Source organism: Haliotis cracherodii, unplaced genomic scaffold (genome assembly GCF_022045235.1).
Source record: "Haliotis cracherodii isolate W230 unplaced genomic scaffold, xgHalCrac1.p SCAF_5, whole genome shotgun sequence".
Taxonomy (NCBI): Eukaryota; Metazoa; Mollusca; class Gastropoda; order Lepetellida; family Haliotidae; genus Haliotis; species Haliotis cracherodii.
The window spans coordinates 1,530,520-1,548,745 of record NW_027266308.1 but is presented as its reverse complement, the minus strand read 5'-3'; the positions used below and the strand labels follow the sequence as shown (position 1 = coordinate 1,548,745).

The following is an 18,226-nucleotide window of genomic DNA, read 5'->3' as shown; positions in this document are numbered from 1 at the left end:
ATCTTGCAACCTGATTCCATTGCTCACTTGCTATTGGAATGTCAAAACGACACTCCAACCCAGGCTCGGTTAAAACAAGAATTGCAGTAGGATCCGCTATCTGTCGTATATCTCCTAAAGCCAAGAGTTGCAATGGCGAAGGCCAAACTAACGCTATTTCTAAGAGATCGAAAGCTACTTGAACGCATGTAAACATAGCATCCAAAGAAAAAATGAAATCATATCAATACAAAAACTTAAATTATGTTGATATTAAATACTGCAATAGATATGGGTTCTCACAAACATGAGTCCAAAAGAGGGCCAGGTCAGCCAATATTGCTGAGGCAGAAGGCGACCTCTTAAACACTTAAAGCAACAACAACAACATCAATCAGGAGACAAGTCCAGATCATCGACAGAAGTGGACGGATTGTGAGCTAGTCAAGGCCGTCGACATCAAAGAATTGACGTCCGACTTCCTGTCTTCATGTAAGTGACAGAGCGGGTCTCTGCACCAGGAACATTGGCCACTGGGACCTGGTGTGCGTTCTGTGACGTTATTATCAATATGTACCCTTTCGACTTATTTCATCCCATCAACAATGTCTTCACCCAAGAATGTTTGTCTTCCATCATCAGCCTGAGCTACCATCCGGGGGAAATCGTACGCCTTTGGACATGACCAACAACTGCCGTGGAGAAGAGACTGGTTAGTGCAGCCACAAGAGGTACACCAATTGTACAACATGGCCAGGAACTTTACAGCTAACCAACGATACTTTCAACAGTACTTCACTTATGTCACAGCGTGAAGTCTTAGAGAGTGCATCAGAAGATACAGAAACAGGCTGTTTCGCTGGATGACGCTGCTAGAGTCATTCACCTTGAATGAACAATAATAAAGAGATGTTGTGCCTCTGCATCCAGCATCCAGGGGCCACTATGCACGTTAACAATATTCCAACATTCTGATGTACATTGTGGTATACCTACTGAATGCCACATCAAGGATTAAAATGATACCAAAAAGCTGGTTGTCTGGTCCAGACTCGATTATATAAAAACTGCCTTCATATAGCTGAAATATTGTGCAGCGACAAACGACAAACAAACAAACGAACTAAAAGATTAAGAATTTATATATAATCATTTGTCACATAAAACACAAGTATTTCTCGATTTCAATCAATATGAGTATTTCGGTTCTTTGATTGATGTTGACACCAACCACTTTTTGTCTCCAAGTACAAATATAATTGGTAAGAATTTCAGCAACAGTTCAAATATACATGTACATCTGTTAAGCCGACGCATTGTGAGTGTAGCTGTGCATGTAGAACCGCAACATCATGGTATTGAAAAGAGACAACTCCTGCATATATGACTAAGAGCAGATTTCAAACTGATTCCATGTCTTCCGAGTAGCTGTACTATTTTGTAGTTCATTGTGTATATCTCGACTCCTGTGGATTCCTGGTTGGAGTCATCTTCCCGAGGCAAGTGAGTTAACTGACAATAAAAATCTAGTTTCCACCATTCAAAATTTCTTTATGGTTTTAAGGTTTGTGCCCTTTGTCCCTCTTCATACAGCAGATTATTATTGGAACCCACGGGACAGATCATTGTCCAGTTCATGAATTTTTTCAGGTTTTTGTCCATTAGAAGAATGCTGGGTCAGTGGCGAGTCAGGTCCTGAGCTGGACCTGTACTTGGTAGGGCAGAGGTTGCCGTGTTAATCCATTGTTGGCGTCCATGCTATATTCCTTCACTTCTGGTGGTTGCAAGATGCTGCACTTCTGTAGGATTCCAGTGAACAAAAGAAAAAGTTCGTTCCTGGCCAGAGACTCCCCAAGACACTTCCGCCGACCAGTGGAGAAGGGAAGGAACTCCTCCAGGAGGGACTTGTTGATTTCACCGGAAGCGTCAAGGAAACGCTCGGGTCGGAAGACATGCGGATCACCCCATACTTCTGGGTCATGGCTCATGGAGTACAGGTTGATGAAGACAACAGTGTTTTTGTTGATACTGTATCCCCCGAGATTGGTATCGGTGGTGGTGAGGTGAGGGAGACTGAGAGGTGCCAGTGCCACAAACCGGTTGATCTCATGGAGCACTGCGGCGGTGTAAACCAGCTGACCTCTGTCCAGGATACTGGGTCGTCTCCCGCTGCCAACAACGTCGTCCAGTTCTTCCTGCACCCGCCTCTGCACTTTTGGATTGGCGGCCATCAGCAGTAACATCCACCTGGTGGTTGAAGCAATTGTATCAAAACCTGCCCCAAAGAGGTCGTTAAGCGTAGACAAAATCCTTTCCTTGGACAGCTTAGAGTCTTCCTCACTTACAGATATCAATCTGTCCGTGATGTCACGCATGTTGTCACTTGAGAAGTTTGTTTTGTGTTCACTGATCTTCTTTTCACTTGCGTCAATACTTGTTTGGATGAGGGCTGAAAATGCCTTCACTTTCCAGGGCATGAGATAGCGGAGCCAGGGCATGACATCAACAGGGTTTCCGGCACTGACGAATTCCACGAATGCAGCTGAGTTTAATATGAAATCAGCGAAATCCTTGTCTTCCCGGATGTTTTCTTGTCTGCCATAGCACAGTTGGTAGATGACGCTACCGACGGAGAGGTAGATGTAATCCCGAGGGTTGAATGTAGCTCCCTGCTCAGACATGAAGTCATCCACGAGAATGTCTACTTCTTCGTGAATCATATCTTCTATAGGATTTGACTTGGCATTCGCGAACTCGGTCAGGACTTTCTGGCCAATTTTCCTATGAATTTTCCACTGTTCGCCATACTCACCAAAGCCAATACTTTCACCGTTGCTAATAATCTGTGCGGAAAAGAACTGGGGTCTACCAGAGAAGTCCTCGCCAGAGTTATGTAGAGCTTCCTTAATGGCCTGCTTGCCATTTATAACCACGGCCGACCAACTACCCAACTGGATCTGGAAGATGTTTCCAAATCTTTCCTTCATCTTCATGAAGGTCACGTAGGGTTCGTTTCCCAGTAGGGGGAGGTGTCCAATAACAGGAAACCCCCAGGGACCAGGAGGAGGGGGTTTCAGGTCAGAGGTAAACTTTTTCACCACTTTCATTGCCAGCAATGACGCCATAAAGGTTACCATGCCAACCTGCATTTCTGTTGACTTCAAAAGTGTTGACATCAGTTTAACTGGGGAAGATGAGGAATCCATTTTTAATCCTGTAAAAGGAGAAATAAAATAAGAGCGTATAAGCATAGCTTGAGACGAGTAGTGATCGACAAGTAGAACATTCTTATATGTGATATCATTCTAGCTCTGCTCAATTCAGATACTTGTAAATATCTGCCATTATCGTGTGAATATACTTCCCTAAAAGAAGGGGACACTAGCACCTCTCCCGATTATGTCCCAGACGTGCTCTATTGGAGAAAGGTCAGGACACCAGGCTGGATATTGCAATACGTGCGTGGTGGGAAAGAGCGTTATCGTTTTAAAAGACAAAAACGTGGAGAAGCATGTTGCCCAAGCAGCAAGTAGCATAACTATTGGCGCTAATATTTTGCCTCGGTCGTAGTGTCAAGTCACCATCCCATGGACAATGTGCAGTAGCGCTCTTCTAGTCACAGTGATCCCGCCTCATATCGGTACAAAACCACCCCTAAATCTGTCACGTTTGGTGTCTGGCAAGAATGTGTCGATGAGCATTCAGACGATTTCTAGTCCAGCCCCCATCTCCCCCGACATAGTGCACAGCGCTACTCAATCAGAGCCCATCCTTCCACTGACTATGAACAAACTGTCATAGTTTTATAAATATCTACACATACCACGATAAATTAATGCCACCTCAAAACATTTAGTGCCAAATTTCTCTCTGCATCTCCGAGGACAGTATTAAGCTTAATCTACAGTGATTGAACATAGTAAGACTGGTCTCATAGCACACTTGAAAGTCAAATATATTATTGGGTTACGGCGGTCAGATTTTGATAATATAAGTTAATGTTTACGCTACATGGACGTGTGTTTGACAGTAACAATATGCATACAATGACATTAATAAAATCAGGACCAATACTGCTCTGACGACAATGCACACCAAGACAACTGTGCAATATACAGTACTCACAGTGTTTCGTCAGGAGGCACTGTCCTATCGCTGCGATGGCCCTGCTCGGAGAGTGTCGAATGTGTCAAGTGAATGCCAGCCCATGAAACGCGCCAGGCTGCTTTGCGCGCGATATCGAGGTCAAACGGAGGTGAAGCCTTACAACGCTTACCTAACTCCCAGAGACGGATCCATTTCTTTAGAGGGTGTGTGTGTGTGTGTGTGAGGGGTGGGGGAGGGTTTTACACATTTCAGCGGGTGGGTGGGTGTCGTGGGACAGGCTGTGCGTGTATGTATCATGGGGTGTGGTGAGTGGTTGTGTCGGTTATGATAGGTGGGTGTGTTCAAATTAGTGATGACTTCGGGTCAATATCAATCACAAGTTTGTTTGCTCCAGGCTCATATGTGAGCAGACTGTTGTGCTGTGGCTGGAATATTGCTTACATTAGAACTGAAAAATTGTGTATGCCTCACTTGCACAAATAGTAGAATAGGGGATGGCATGAGGTGAAAATATGGGACGCTATATCAGCACCTTTATCTCATCTCTGGGAAATCGTGTATAACACCAAGAGAGTGCGCCTGCACGCATTCGAGTTCAACAACTGCTGGCGTACAGTTCACCACCTTGTAGCACCACCCTGTTGCACCACCCTGTTGCACCACAGCCACCTTGAAGTACCATGCACACCCTGTGGCACCATGCAACACCTTGTAACACCAACTTGTAGCACCACCTTGTAGCACCATGCTCCACCCTGTAGCACCACGCATCACCCTGTAGCACCACCCTGTACCGCCACCTTGTAGCACCACCTTGTAGCACCATGTACCACCCTGTAGCACCACGCATCACCCTGTAGCACCACTCTGAAGCACCACCTTGTAGCACCTCCTTGTAGCACCTCCTTGTAGCACCACCTTGTAGCACCTCCTTGTAGCACCACCTTGTAGCACCACTCTGTACCACCACCTTGTACCACATGCACCTCCTTGTAGCACCTCCTTGTAGCACCACCTTGTAGCACCATGCACCTCCTTGTAGCACCACCTTGTAGCACCATGCACCTCCTTGTAGCACCACCCTGTAGCACCACCTTGTAGCACCTCCTTGTAGCACCATGCACCTCCTTGTAGCACCACCCTGTAGCACCACCTTGTACCACCTCCTTGTAGCACGATACACCTCCTTGTAGCACCACCCTGTAGCACCAACTTGTAGAACCTCCTTGAAGCACCTCCTTGTAGCACCACCTTGTAGCACAATGCACCACCCTGTAGCACCACCTTATAGCACCATGCACCACCCTGTAGCACCACCTTATAGCACCATGCACCACCCTGTAGCACCACCTTATAACACCATGCACCACCCTGTAGCGCCAGCTTATAGCACCATGCACCACCCTGTAGCGCCCCCTTATAGCACCATGCACTTCCTTGTAGAACCACCCTGTAGCACCATGCACCTCCTTGTAGCACCACCTTTTGGCACCATGTACCACCTTGAAGCACCTCCTTGTAGCACCATGCACCACCCGGTAGCACCACCTTTTGGCTTCCTGCACCACCTTGAAGCACCTCCTTGTAGCACAAAGCACCACCCTGTAGCACCACCTTATAGCACCATGCACTTCCTTGTAGAACCACCCTGTAGCACCACCTTGTAGCACCCATGCACCACCCTGTAGCACCACCTTATAGCACCATGCACCACCCTGTAGCACCGTGCACCACCCTGTAGCGCCACCTTATAGCACCATGCACTTCCTTGTAGAACCACCCTGTAACACCACCTTATAGCACCATGCACCACCCTGTAGCACCGTGCACCACCCTGTAGCACCACCTTATAGCACCATGCACTTCCTTGTAGAACCACCCTGTAGCACCACCTTGTAGCACCACCTTTTGGCACCATGCACCACCTTGAAGCATCTCCTTGTAGCACCATGCACCACCTTGTAGCATCGCCTTGTAGCACCTCCTTTTGGCACCATGCACCACCCTGTAGCACCACTTTATAGCACCATGCACCACCTTGTAGCATCGCCTTGTAGTACCATGCACCTCCTTGTAGCACCACCTTGTAGCACCACCTTGTAGCACCACCTTGTAGCACTATGCACCTCTGCACTGGTACATAAATTCCATTCCAACTTTGTGGTTGTTATCAAGGGAGACAATTCATGTCTTCTCGGTAGTGTGTTATGCAGTTGTAATCTAGTTAAAGGGCAAACTCACTCCAACTTTGAAATATGGGTTGGCTGTTTCTTGGCGGATTGAAAGTGTGCTTACTGTGGATATAATATCGACTGATTGGCATGTGGTGAATACGAGGGCTACGTGTATCGGCCGTGGCTAGACGACTGCAAGTTGGAGCATTATTATTGTTGCCATTTGAACACAGAAAGTGCATGATTAGAGAGTATGCAGCTAACTGCGCGGAATTATGGTTTCTCTGTCCGCTGTCTTCTCTTTCTATGGTTTACCGTAAATAAATATTGGGCATCAATAATGGTTTGTATATGTGACAATGACTGCAGTGAGGTTAATATCTTACTTTTGTTTACAGGCACAATTTTTGGGAATTTTTTAAATATTTTTCTTTTCATATTAATTGCAGAATTAAAGTTCAAAATATTGTAACAATTCTCCCAAAATAACATGGTTGGCGCCCTGTGTGTATGTTTGACATGGTTGGCGCCCTGTGTGTATGTTTGACAGGGCTGGCATCCTGCTAATGATGTGTATGTTCGCCATGGTTGGCGCCCTGTGTGTATGTTTGACAGAGCTGGCATCCTGCTAATGATGTGTATGTTCGCCATGGTTGGCGCCCTGTGTGTATGTTTGACAGGGCTGGCATCCTGCTAATGATGTGTATGTTTGACATGGTTGGCGCCCTGTGTGTATGTTTGACAGGGCTGGCATCCTGCTAATGATGTGTATGTTCGCCATGGTTGGCGCCCTGTGTGTATGTTTGACAGAGCTGGCATCCTGCTAATGATGTGTATGTTCGCCATGGTTGGCGCCCTGTGTGTATGTTTGACAGGGCTGGCATCCTGCTAATGATGTGTATGTTTGACATGGTTGGCGCCCTGTGTGTATGTTTGACAGGGCTGGCATCTTGCTAATGATGTGTATGTTCGCCATGGTTGGCGCCCTGTGTGTATGTTCGCCATGGTTGGCGCCCTGTGTGTATGTTTGACAGGGCTGGCACCCTGCTAATGATGTGTATGTTTCAAAGGGTTGACGCCCTGCTAATGATGTGTATGTTCTACATGGTTGGTGCCCTGCTAATGGTGGGTATGTTTGACAAGGTTGTCGCCCTGCTAATAGTATGTATGTTTGACACGGTTGTCGCCCTGCTAATAGTATGTATGTTTGACATGGTTGAGGCCTGCTAATGGTGTGTTTTGTTTGACATGGTTGGTGCCCTGCTAATGGTGTGTATGTTTGACATGGCTGGCGCCCTGCTAATGGTGTGTTTTGTTTGACATGGTTGGTGCCCTGCTAATGGTGTGTTTTGTTTGACATGGTTGGTGCCCTGCTAATGGTGTGTATGTTTGACATGGTTGGTGCCCTGCTAATGGTGTGTTGTGTTTGACATGGTTGGTGCCCTGCTAATGGTGTGTTTTGTTTGACATGGTTGGTGCCCTGCTAATGGTGTGTTTTGTTTGACATGGTTGGTGCCCTGCTAATGGTGTGTTTTGTTTGACATGGTTGGTGCCCTGCTAATGGTGTGTATGTTTGACATGGTTTGCGCCCTGCTAATGGTGTATTTTGTTTGATATGGTTGAAGCCTGCTAATGGTGGGTGTGTTTGACATGGTTGGTGCCCTGCTAATGGTGTGTTTTGTTTGACATGGTTGGTGCCCTGCTAATGGTGTGTTTTGTTTGACATGGTTGGTGCCCTGCTAATGGTGGGTGTGTTTGACATGGTTTGCGCCCTGCTAATGGTGTGTATGTTTGCAGGACGGAGGCAAGCAGCTGCAGGAGGGGATGGAGGAGAACACCACCATCACCCAGATGGACCTGAGACTGACCGAGTGTGGCCAGGAGTCCGAGTACTGCATCAACCAGATCCTGCATCGCAACCAGGAGCAGGAGCGGGAGGCCAACATCCGGGACATGGAGGCTCACACGCCCAAGATGAAGAAGATCGCTCAGCCTCAGGCGGCTCACCGATACAAGAGCTCTGCGATCATAAGAGTGGCATAGGCGGAGACATATTGGGAGGGGGGACTTTCAGGGCTAGTTTTTGTTTTGGCAGGGGATTTGATGAAGAGAAAGTATGTGTTTTGTTTTGCTGCAGGTAGTTAAATGTCATGGGAAGTTTTTTAGGTAAGTGTATGTTAAAATATAATCAGTGTTGAAGGCACAGGATTGATGGAAAAATCATGAGATATATTTCTTGTTGGTATTTTTGAAAAAGATTGTGATAGATTTACTATTTTAAGATATATAATGTATGTGATTTTTAAGAATATTGGTGGATGTTACTGTATAAAATACCATGAAGTCATTTTTTAAATTATGTCTGATTGATTCTTATAATGATTATATACAAGTGTCAAATGTCAATACCAGTATTTGAAATCTTTAATTTTACACTTTGTCACATTTTGATGGTTGAATTTGCTTTTCTTAACTTACCCAGACAAATATACAATCGTGAAATCATGCTTTAAAATAACATTTACATGTAAGATTCTTAATGAGATATGAATGTTTACAACATGACATACTTTAGTTATAAAAAGTTCTCACCAAATATTTGCAACAATATTAACCATGAGGTGTTTTGATGATGACAAACATGACATTTGGAAGTTTTATGCCAGTACCAGTCATGTATGAAAGTTTCCACTATACAAGAGCAATATCATCTTCCTGAGGCAAGGGAGTTAACAGAGTATTAGAGTCCAGCGTCCACCCTTGCCGAACTAGACTGGTATTATGGAGTTACGTTTTGGCTGGACTAACGAGTCTATGCATAGTCCAATCAAAATCTCGCCACGAAATCGAAATGCGGTTCATAAGCTGTCATGTACATTTCGATCTGTACATTGCCAACTCGTTGTCAACAGATATTTACCAAATCTTTTCATGATTTTAATCAAGGTGCTCATGTGATTTAATGCACTTCGCGATATAAGACCCGTTTTATCACAATATAGATCCTGATTTTCGACCAGATCATCTTGACTGGGTTCCGCCATTTTGTTTGACGCAATTGTAAGTGGTATCTGATTGGTCCATAAGAAAGGCATAGAAGGGACATACATGTAACTCGTAATAGCCACTGGTGGCGCTACGATCGAGCCCAGGAATTCCAGCCTAGTTAGGCAAGGGTGGAAACTGGACTTTTATAGTCAGTTAACTCCCTTGCCTCGGGAAGATGAAGCAGTACAAGGGTTCACAGGCTTGACCTGAGAATCTTTACACCAATCTATCAACAGCTACATCAAACATATACATTTTCATTTCCAAAGATAATTGTGAATATTATCTTAGTATTATCAATATTACCTGTCAGTATACATATGTTATGTTCATGCTGTTCCCTGGGCTGAGGTACAGAGCGTTATATACCAGTTTTCCAGCTGTAGCTGTAGATGTGAAGTCCACTGATAACGAACCTAACTTCAGTGCTGTGACAACCAGTATTACAAACTGCTATTACCTTCATTGTTTCATCCTAGCTTCTGGATGGTGTCAAGAATGCATCATGTATATAATAAAGTAGTATAACTCGCCAATGTTGTTTGTTGTTTTGACAGTTTGTGAACCTTATATTTTGCATAAAACAGTGTGTACACTCTACCAATCTTTGGCGAACTGTAACATAATGGCGGGACTATTAACAGCTCAACTCTTCAGCAATGTTGCAAGGCACTGGCTGTTTACTAGTGGCGAAAAGTTGCAGAGTGATACGTGGATTGTTGCTCATTCTATTAATCACTGGTTTGTCTGAACTATGATTTGTAAAGCCAGCAGTGTGGAGTAATATTGATGACTGCACAAATAACTGTGATGTCATAGAAATATTAATCTTTGAACGTTAAGAACATTTATGACCTATAGGTTAATACCGTCAACTTTCTGATGGGAGACATTGGGGCTTTTTTCAGTATCATTCTCACTTGGCATTACAAGTTTTTCTTCGTGCTGACTGGCAAGATCACACAAATTGATCCATTGTTTTGCGAAGTGGACCATAGCCGATTTTAATTATATCACGAAAAACCTGCTGGCAACTTTCTGATTAAGCTGCTCTTCCTGAATTATTGTTGAAAGCACCTGCACCTGATATCTGGTGCTACAAGGTGGTGCGTGGTGCTACAAAGTGGTACAGGATGGTGTTACAATGTGGTGCATGGTGCTTCGAGGGGTCCATGGTGCTACACTGTGGTGCATGGTGCTACAAGGTCAAGCATGGTGCTACACGGTAGTGCTACAAAATGGTGTATGGTGCTACAAGGATGTGCTACATGGTGGTGCATGATGCTACAAGGTGGTACCACATGGTGATGCATGGTGCTACAAGACGGTGCTACAGGCTGGTGCATGGTGCTACAAGGCGGTGCTACAGGCTGGTGATGGTGCATGGTGCTACAAGGTCAAGCATGGTGCTACACGGTTCAAAATGTAGCACCACCCTGTAGAACCATGCACCCACCACCTTGTTTCCCCACCTTGTAGCACCATGCACCACCTTGTAGTACCATGCACCACCCTGTAGAACCATGCACCACCTTGTAGAACCATGCACCACCCTGTAGAACCATGCACCACCTTGTAGTACCATGCACCACCCTGTAGAACCATGCACCACCTTGTAGTACCATGCACCACCCTGTAGAACCATGCACCACCTTGTAGTACCATGCACCACCCTGTAGAACCATGCACCACCTTGTAGTACCATGCACCACCCTGTAGAACCATGCACCACCTTGTAGTACCATGCACCACCCTGTAGAACCATGCACCACCTTGTAGTACCATGCACCACCTTGTAGTACCATGCACCACCTTGTAGTACCATGCACCACCCTGTAGAACCATGCACCACCTTGTTTCCCCAACTTGTAGAACCATGCACCACCTTGTAGTACCATGCACCACCTTGTAGTACCATGCACCACCTTGTAGCACCACCTTGTAGAACCATGCACCACCTTGTAGTACCATGCACCACCTTGTAGTACCATGCACCACCCTGTAGAACCATGCACCACCCTGTAGAACCATGCACCACCCTGTAGAACCATGCACCACCTAGTAGTACCATGCACCACCTTGTAGCACCATGCACCACCTTGCAGCACCATGCATCACCTTGTAGCACCACCCTGTAGCACCATGCACCACCTTGTAGCACCATGCACCACCTTGTAGCACCACATTGTAGAACCATGCACCACCTTGAAGCACCTTGCACCACCTTGTAGAACCATGCACCACCTTGTACCACCATGCACCACCTTGAAGCATCATGCACCACCTTGTAGCACCAGCTTGGAGCACCATGCACCACCTTGTAGCACCACATTGTAGAACCATGCACCACCTTGAAGCACCTTGCACCACCTAGTAGTACCATGCACCACCTTTTAGCACCATGCACCACCTTGTAGAACCATGCACCACCTTGCAGCACCATGCACCACTTTGTAGCACCATGCACCAACTTGCAGCACCATGCACCACCTTGTAACACCATGCACCACCTTGCAGCACCGTGCACCACCTTGTAGAACCATGCACCACCTTGCAGCACCATGCACCACCTTGTAGCACCATGCACCACCTTGTAACACCATGCACCACCTTGCAGCACCGTGCACCACCTTGTAGAACCAAGCACCACCTTGCAGCACCATGCACAACCTTGTAGAACCACCTTGTAGAACCATGCACCACCTTGTAACACCATGCACCACCTTGTAGCACCATGCACCACCATGTAGCACAATGCATCACCTTGTAGAACCATGCACCACCTTGTACCAGCATGCACCACCTCACAGCATCATGGTTTTACAAGGTGGTGCATGGTGCTACAAGGTGGTGCATGGTTTTACAAGGTGGGGCATGGTTCTACAAGGTGGTGCTACAAGGTGGTGCAAGGTGGTACAAGTTGATGCATGGGGATACAAGGTGGTGTATGGTGCTACAGGGTGGTGTATGGTTCTACAGGGTGGTGCATGGTTCTACAGGGTGGTGCTACAAGTTGGTGCGCTGTACGCTCACAATTGTTTAACTCGAGTGCGTGCAGGCGCACTCTCTTGGTGTTACACAAGATTGCATAGAGATGAGATAAAGGTGCTGATATAGCGTCCCATATTTTCACCTCAAGCCACCCCCTATTCATACTATTTGTGTTCGGCCACCCATATCCTGGACGGAGCACATGGATGTCCCATGTGATGTTGATGGTTATGAAATGAAATGGTTATGAAACATATGTATATACATAGAAACTGGGTTAATGTTATAAATTTATTTACACAAAAATAACTTTTAACAGATATATTTGAAACAATCTGAACCAATTGATGTAAAAGCTATAATAGTTGTTTTGGTTTTTTTCTATTCTAGGGCATCGATAATGCCAGCGAATTGGCAATAAGATACATACTTTTGTCACTGTTTTGTAGTAAGTGATTGCATGTGACGCAAACACAATGTCTCAGTTCTAATGTCAGCAATATTCCAACCCCGGCACAACGGTCTGTTAACATGTAAGCCCGGAGCAAACAAATTGTGATTGACATTGACCCAAATTCATCACTAATTTGAACTACCCCACCTATCACAACCGACACGCCCACTCACCACACCCTACGATACATACACGCACAGCCTGTCCCACGACACCCACCCACCCGCTGAAATGTGAAAAGCCCTTTTCCCCCTCCCCCTCTAAAGAAATGGATCCGTCCCTGGGAGTTAGGTAAGAGTTGTAAGGCTTGACCTCCGTTTGACCTCGATATCGCGCGCAAAGCAGCCTGGTCGCGTTTCATGGGCTGGCATTTACTTGACACATTCAACACTCTCCGAGCAGGGCCATCGCAGCGACAGGACAGTGCCTCCTGACGAAACACTGTGAGTACTGTATATGTTGAAGTTGTCTCTGTCTTGGTGTGCATTGTCGTCAGAGCAGTATTTCGCAGGAATCTATGGTCCTGATTTAATCAATGACATTGTACGTATATTTTTATTGTCAAACATACGTCCATGTAGCGAAAACATTAACTTATATTATCAAAATCGGACCGCCGTATCCCAGTAATCAATTTGACATTCAAGTGTCCGGTCTTACTATGTTCAATCACTTTAGATTGAGCGTCATACTGTCCTCGAGAGACGCAGAGAGAAATTTGACACTAAATGTTTTGAGGTGGCATTTATTGTGTTATGTGTTATTATGTTGTAGATAATTGTAATAGAAAATGTGTAGATCCATAACAAATATTTGTAAAACTATGACAGTTTGTTCATAATCCGTGAAAGGATGGACTCCGATTGAATAGTATTGTGCACTATGTCAAACGGAGAGTTCCAAAATATCAAAATCCTCTCTCAGTGTTTGTGTGTGTGTGTGTGTGTGTGTGTGTGTGTGTGTGTGTGTGTGTGTGTGTGTGTGTGTGTGTGTGTGTGTGTTTATGTGTGTTTATGTGTGTGGATGGGGTGTGGGGGTGGGGGATGGGTGGGTTGTCAACATGCAACATACTGCATTTGGTTTCCAAAAGGGGGTAGGGATGGGTGGTGGGGATGGGTGGTGGGGGGCAGGACTTGAAATCGTCTTAATGTTCGTCGACTACGTGTTGTGCCACTGTCAACAGATCGACACATTCTAGCCAGATACCAAACGTGACAGTTTTGGGGGCGGTTCTGTACCGATATGAGGCGGGATCACATTGACAAGTAGAGCGTCACTGCATGTTGTCGATGAAATGGTGCCTGTACTACCGAGGCAAAATAATGGCGCCAATAGTTGTGCAACTTGCTGCTTGCGCGCTATGCTTGTCCACGTTTTGTCTTTTAAAACACTAACGCTCTTCCCCACCACGCACGTATTGTAATGGTCTACCTTCAGCAGAAAAGCATCCCCAGATTGCAATGGCCAGCCTTGACTCCTGACCTTTCTCTGGGACATGATCGGGAGACATGATAGTGTGCCTATTAGGGGAGTTTATTAACACGATAGTGGCAGTTACATGTATTTACCAAATATTTGAAACGAGCGGAGCTAGGATGATATCACATATAAGAATGTTATACTTGTCGATCACTACTCGTCTCAAGCTATGCTTACAGCTTCTTATTTCATTTCTCTTTTTACAGGATTCAAAATGGATTCCTCACCTTCCCCAGTTAAACTGATGTCAACACTTTTGAAGTCAACAGAAATGCAGGTTGGCATGGTAACCTTTATGGCGTCATTGCTGGCAATGAAAGTGGTAAAAAAGTTTACCTCTGGCCGGAACCCCCCTCCTCCTGGTCCCTGGGGGTTCCCTATTATTGGACACCTCCCCCTACTGGGAAACGAACCCTACGTGACCTTCATGAAGATGAAGGAAAAGTTCGGAAACATCTTCCAGATCCAGTTGGGTAGTTGGTCGGCCGTGGTTATAAATGGCAAGCAGGCCATTAAGAAAGCTCTACATAACTCTGGCGAGGACTTCTCTGGTAGACCCCAGTTCATGTCCGCACAGATTATTAGCAACGGTGAAAGTATTGGATTTGGTGAGTATGGCGAACAGTGGAAAATTCACAGAAAAATTGCCAACAAAGTCTTGACTGAGTTCTCGAATGCCAAGTCAAATCCTATAGAAGATATGATTCACGAAGAAGTAGACATTCTCGTGGATGACTTCATGTCTGAGCAGGGAGTTACATTCAACCCTCGGGATTACATCTACCTCTCCGTCGGTAGCGTCATCTACCAACTGTGCTACGGCAGACAAGAAAACATCCGGGAAGACAAGGATTTCGCTGATTTCATATTAAACTCAGCTGCATTCGCGGAATTCGTCAGTGCCGGAAACCCTGTTGATGTCATGCCCTGGCTCCGCTATCTCATGCCCTGGAAAGTGAAGGCATTTACAACACTCATCCAAACAAGCCTTGACGCAAATGAAAAGAAGATCAGTGAACACAAAACAAACTTCTCTAGTGATAAAATGCGTGACATCACGGACAGATTGATATCTGTAAGTGAGGAAGACTCCAGGTTGTCCAAGGAACGGATTTTGTCTACGCTTAACGACCTCTTTGGGGCAGGTTTTGAGACAATTGCTTCAACCACCAGGTGGATGTTACTGCTGATGGCCGCCAATCCAAAAGTGCAGAGGCGGGTGCAGGAAGAACTGGACGACGTTGTTGGCAGCGGGAGACGACCCAGTATCCTGGACAGAGGTCAGCTGGTTTACACCGCCGCAGTGCTCCATGAGATCAACCGGTTTGTGGCACTGACACCTCTCAGTCTCCCTCACCTCACCACCACCGATACCAATCTCGGGGGATACAGTATCAACAAAAACACTGTTATCTTCATCAACCTGTACTCCATGAGCCATGACCCAGAAGTATGGGGTGATCCGCATGTCTTCCGACCCGAGCGTTTCCTTGACGCTTCCGGTCAGATCAACAAGTCCCTCCTGGAGGAGTTCCTTCCCTTCTCCACTGGTCGGCGGAAGTGTCTTGGGGAGTCTCTGGCCAGGAACGAACTTTTTCTTTTGTTCACTGGAATCCTACAGAAGTGCAGCATCTTGCAACCACCAGAAGTGAAGGAATATAGCATGGACGCCAACAATGGATTAGCACGCCAATGTCTACCCTACCAAGTACAGGTCAAGCTCAGGACCTGATTCGCCACTGACCCAGCATTCTTCGCATGGACAACAACCTGACAACCTGACAAAAATTCGTTATCTTGACAGGAACAAAATCTTTCTTTTGTTCGCTGGAATCCTACAGAAGCGCAGCAACCTGCAACCTCCAGAAGTGAAGGAAAGAGCATGGACGTCATGGGTGGAACAACGCGCCAATGTCTGCCCTACCAAGTACAGGTCCAGCTGAGGACCTGACTCGCCATTCCTCACATGGACAAAACCCTGAGAAAAATTCATGAACTGGACAGGGCCACAGGACACAAGCCTAAAAACCAAAAATAAGTTTGGGAAGAGCAATGTTAATATATTGCCATGTGTTTCAAATGCCAAGACTCAACTCTACACTGAAACACCCTGCACAGTGCTCAGAACCAAGCCAGCTACAGTAGCCCAGTAGATTCCCGCATCAAAGACCATCAGACTCCAACAGCCAAAGCAGACAGCAAATCAGCCCTCTCAGACCACCATCAAAGGTTTCCTAGCCATCACATTCAGTTTGACAAAATCCAAATCCGCTCAACCAAACATTAGGACTAAACGAAACGACAACTCTCAGAAGTTATAGAAATCCGGCGTCACAAACCTTTGATCAACAGAGATCAAAGGTATTGCATCTCGTCTGCCTATGAAAATCTAATCAAGCTATAGACTATCAGCTTGTCATAACTGTTTAATCCTTTTAATCTTTATCCTTACTGTACACCTGGCTTCATTACCCGTGTGCTTCATAACCTGTGTGGTATTTGTTATTCTTTCTGTACACCTGGCTTCATTACCTGTGTGCTTCATTACCTGTGTGCTAGTTGTTATCCTTACTGTACACCTGGCTTCATCACCCGTGTGTTTCATTTCCTGTGTGCTTCAGTACCTGTGTGCTATTTGTTATCCTTACTGTACACCTGGCTTCATTTCCTGTGTGCTTCATTACCTGTGTGCTAGTTGTTATTCTTACTGTACACCTGGCTTCATCACCCGTTTGTTTCATTACCTGTGTGCTATTTGTTATCCTGATTGTACACATGGCTTCATTACCTGTGTGCTTCATAAACCTGTGTGCTTGATTACCTGTGTGCTAGTTGTTATCCTTATTGTACATCTGGCTTCATTACCTGTGTGCTATTTGTTATTCTTACTGTACACCTGGCTTCATCACCCGTGTGTTTCATTTCCTGTGTGCTTCATTACCTGTGTGCTATTTGTTATCCTTACTGTACACCTGGCTTCATCACCTGTGTGCTTCATTACCTGTGTGCTATTTGTTATCCTTACTGTACACCTGGCTTCATTACCTGTGTGCTTCATTACCTGTGTGTTTCATAACCTGTGTGCTTCATTACCTGTGTGCTATTTGTTATTCTTACTGTACACCTGGCTTCATCACCCGTGTGTTTCATTTCCTGTGTGCTTCATTACCTGTGTGGTTGATTACCTGTGTGCTATTTGTTATCCTTACTGTACACCTGGCTTCATCACCCGTTTGTTTCATTACCTGTGTGCTTCATTACCTGTGTGCTATTTGTTATCCTTACTGTACACCTGGCTTCATTACCTGTGTGCTATTTGTTATCCTTACTGTACACCTGGCTGCATTACCTGTGTGCTATTTGTTATCCTTACTGTACACCTGGCTTCATCACCCGTTTGTTTCATTACCTGTGTGCTTCATTGCCGGTGTGCTATTTGTTATCCTTACTGTACACCTGGCTTCATTACCTGTGTGCTATTTGTTCAGCTGCTGCTTATCACAACATGTCATGCATATGTATATGTACCTCTCATCACTTGGTTGTTGTCACTCCAGCTTGATAACAGTGTAAGAATCTACATCGAAACGTCGCTATATGCAATAAACCAGAAGTTGTTATCTATGAAGTTGTACCTTTTCTTATCTACTCACTAACTTCTAGAATGTCACCCAAACTGTTGTCAAGATGTCAGTTATTTAATAGTGTAAATATGTTTTTGCTAGATAAAGCTTCGATTTGTAACAATTTGTTTGTAATCACGTTAATCATATCCACGTTTCCACATTTCCAGAGATAATATTTGACAAACGCATATTCATAAGATAAATCGAAGCAACTATGGGTATTCATTTTGTCCTAAATCATGACTATGCATTGATTACATGCATATTTTATTCTTGCTATGTTAGACATTTAGATACTTCTATTAAATATGGAAGTATCGAAAGGTGTTTGTCCACGTATGAAATCAACATAAGGATAAAGGGTTTTA

At 45.3% G+C, this 18,226-nt stretch overlaps 1 protein-coding gene and 1 pseudogene across 1 annotated transcript; one reads left to right on the top strand and one right to left on the bottom strand.

The window, feature by feature from the left end:
- Positions 1-1,148: 1,148 nt before the first annotated feature.
- LOC139443128 (cytochrome P450 1A2-like) lies at positions 1,149-3,187 on the bottom strand. Its single transcript, XM_071224076.1, has one exon. It carries the CDS (start codon positions 3,183-3,185, stop codon positions 1,668-1,670), a length of 1,518 nt encoding a protein of 505 aa, XP_071080177.1. The 5' UTR covers positions 3,186-3,187; the 3' UTR covers positions 1,149-1,667.
- Positions 3,188-13,119: 9,932 nt separating this feature from the next.
- Positions 13,120-17,247, top strand: LOC139442551 (cytochrome P450 1A1 pseudogene; annotated as a pseudogene).
- Positions 17,248-18,226: the final 979 nt, after the last annotated feature.

Coding starts and splice junctions, on each gene's coding strand:
- LOC139443128 (XM_071224076.1), bottom strand. CDS start 3,185: ATGGATTCCTCATCTTCCCCAGTTAAACTGATGTCAACACTTTTGAAG.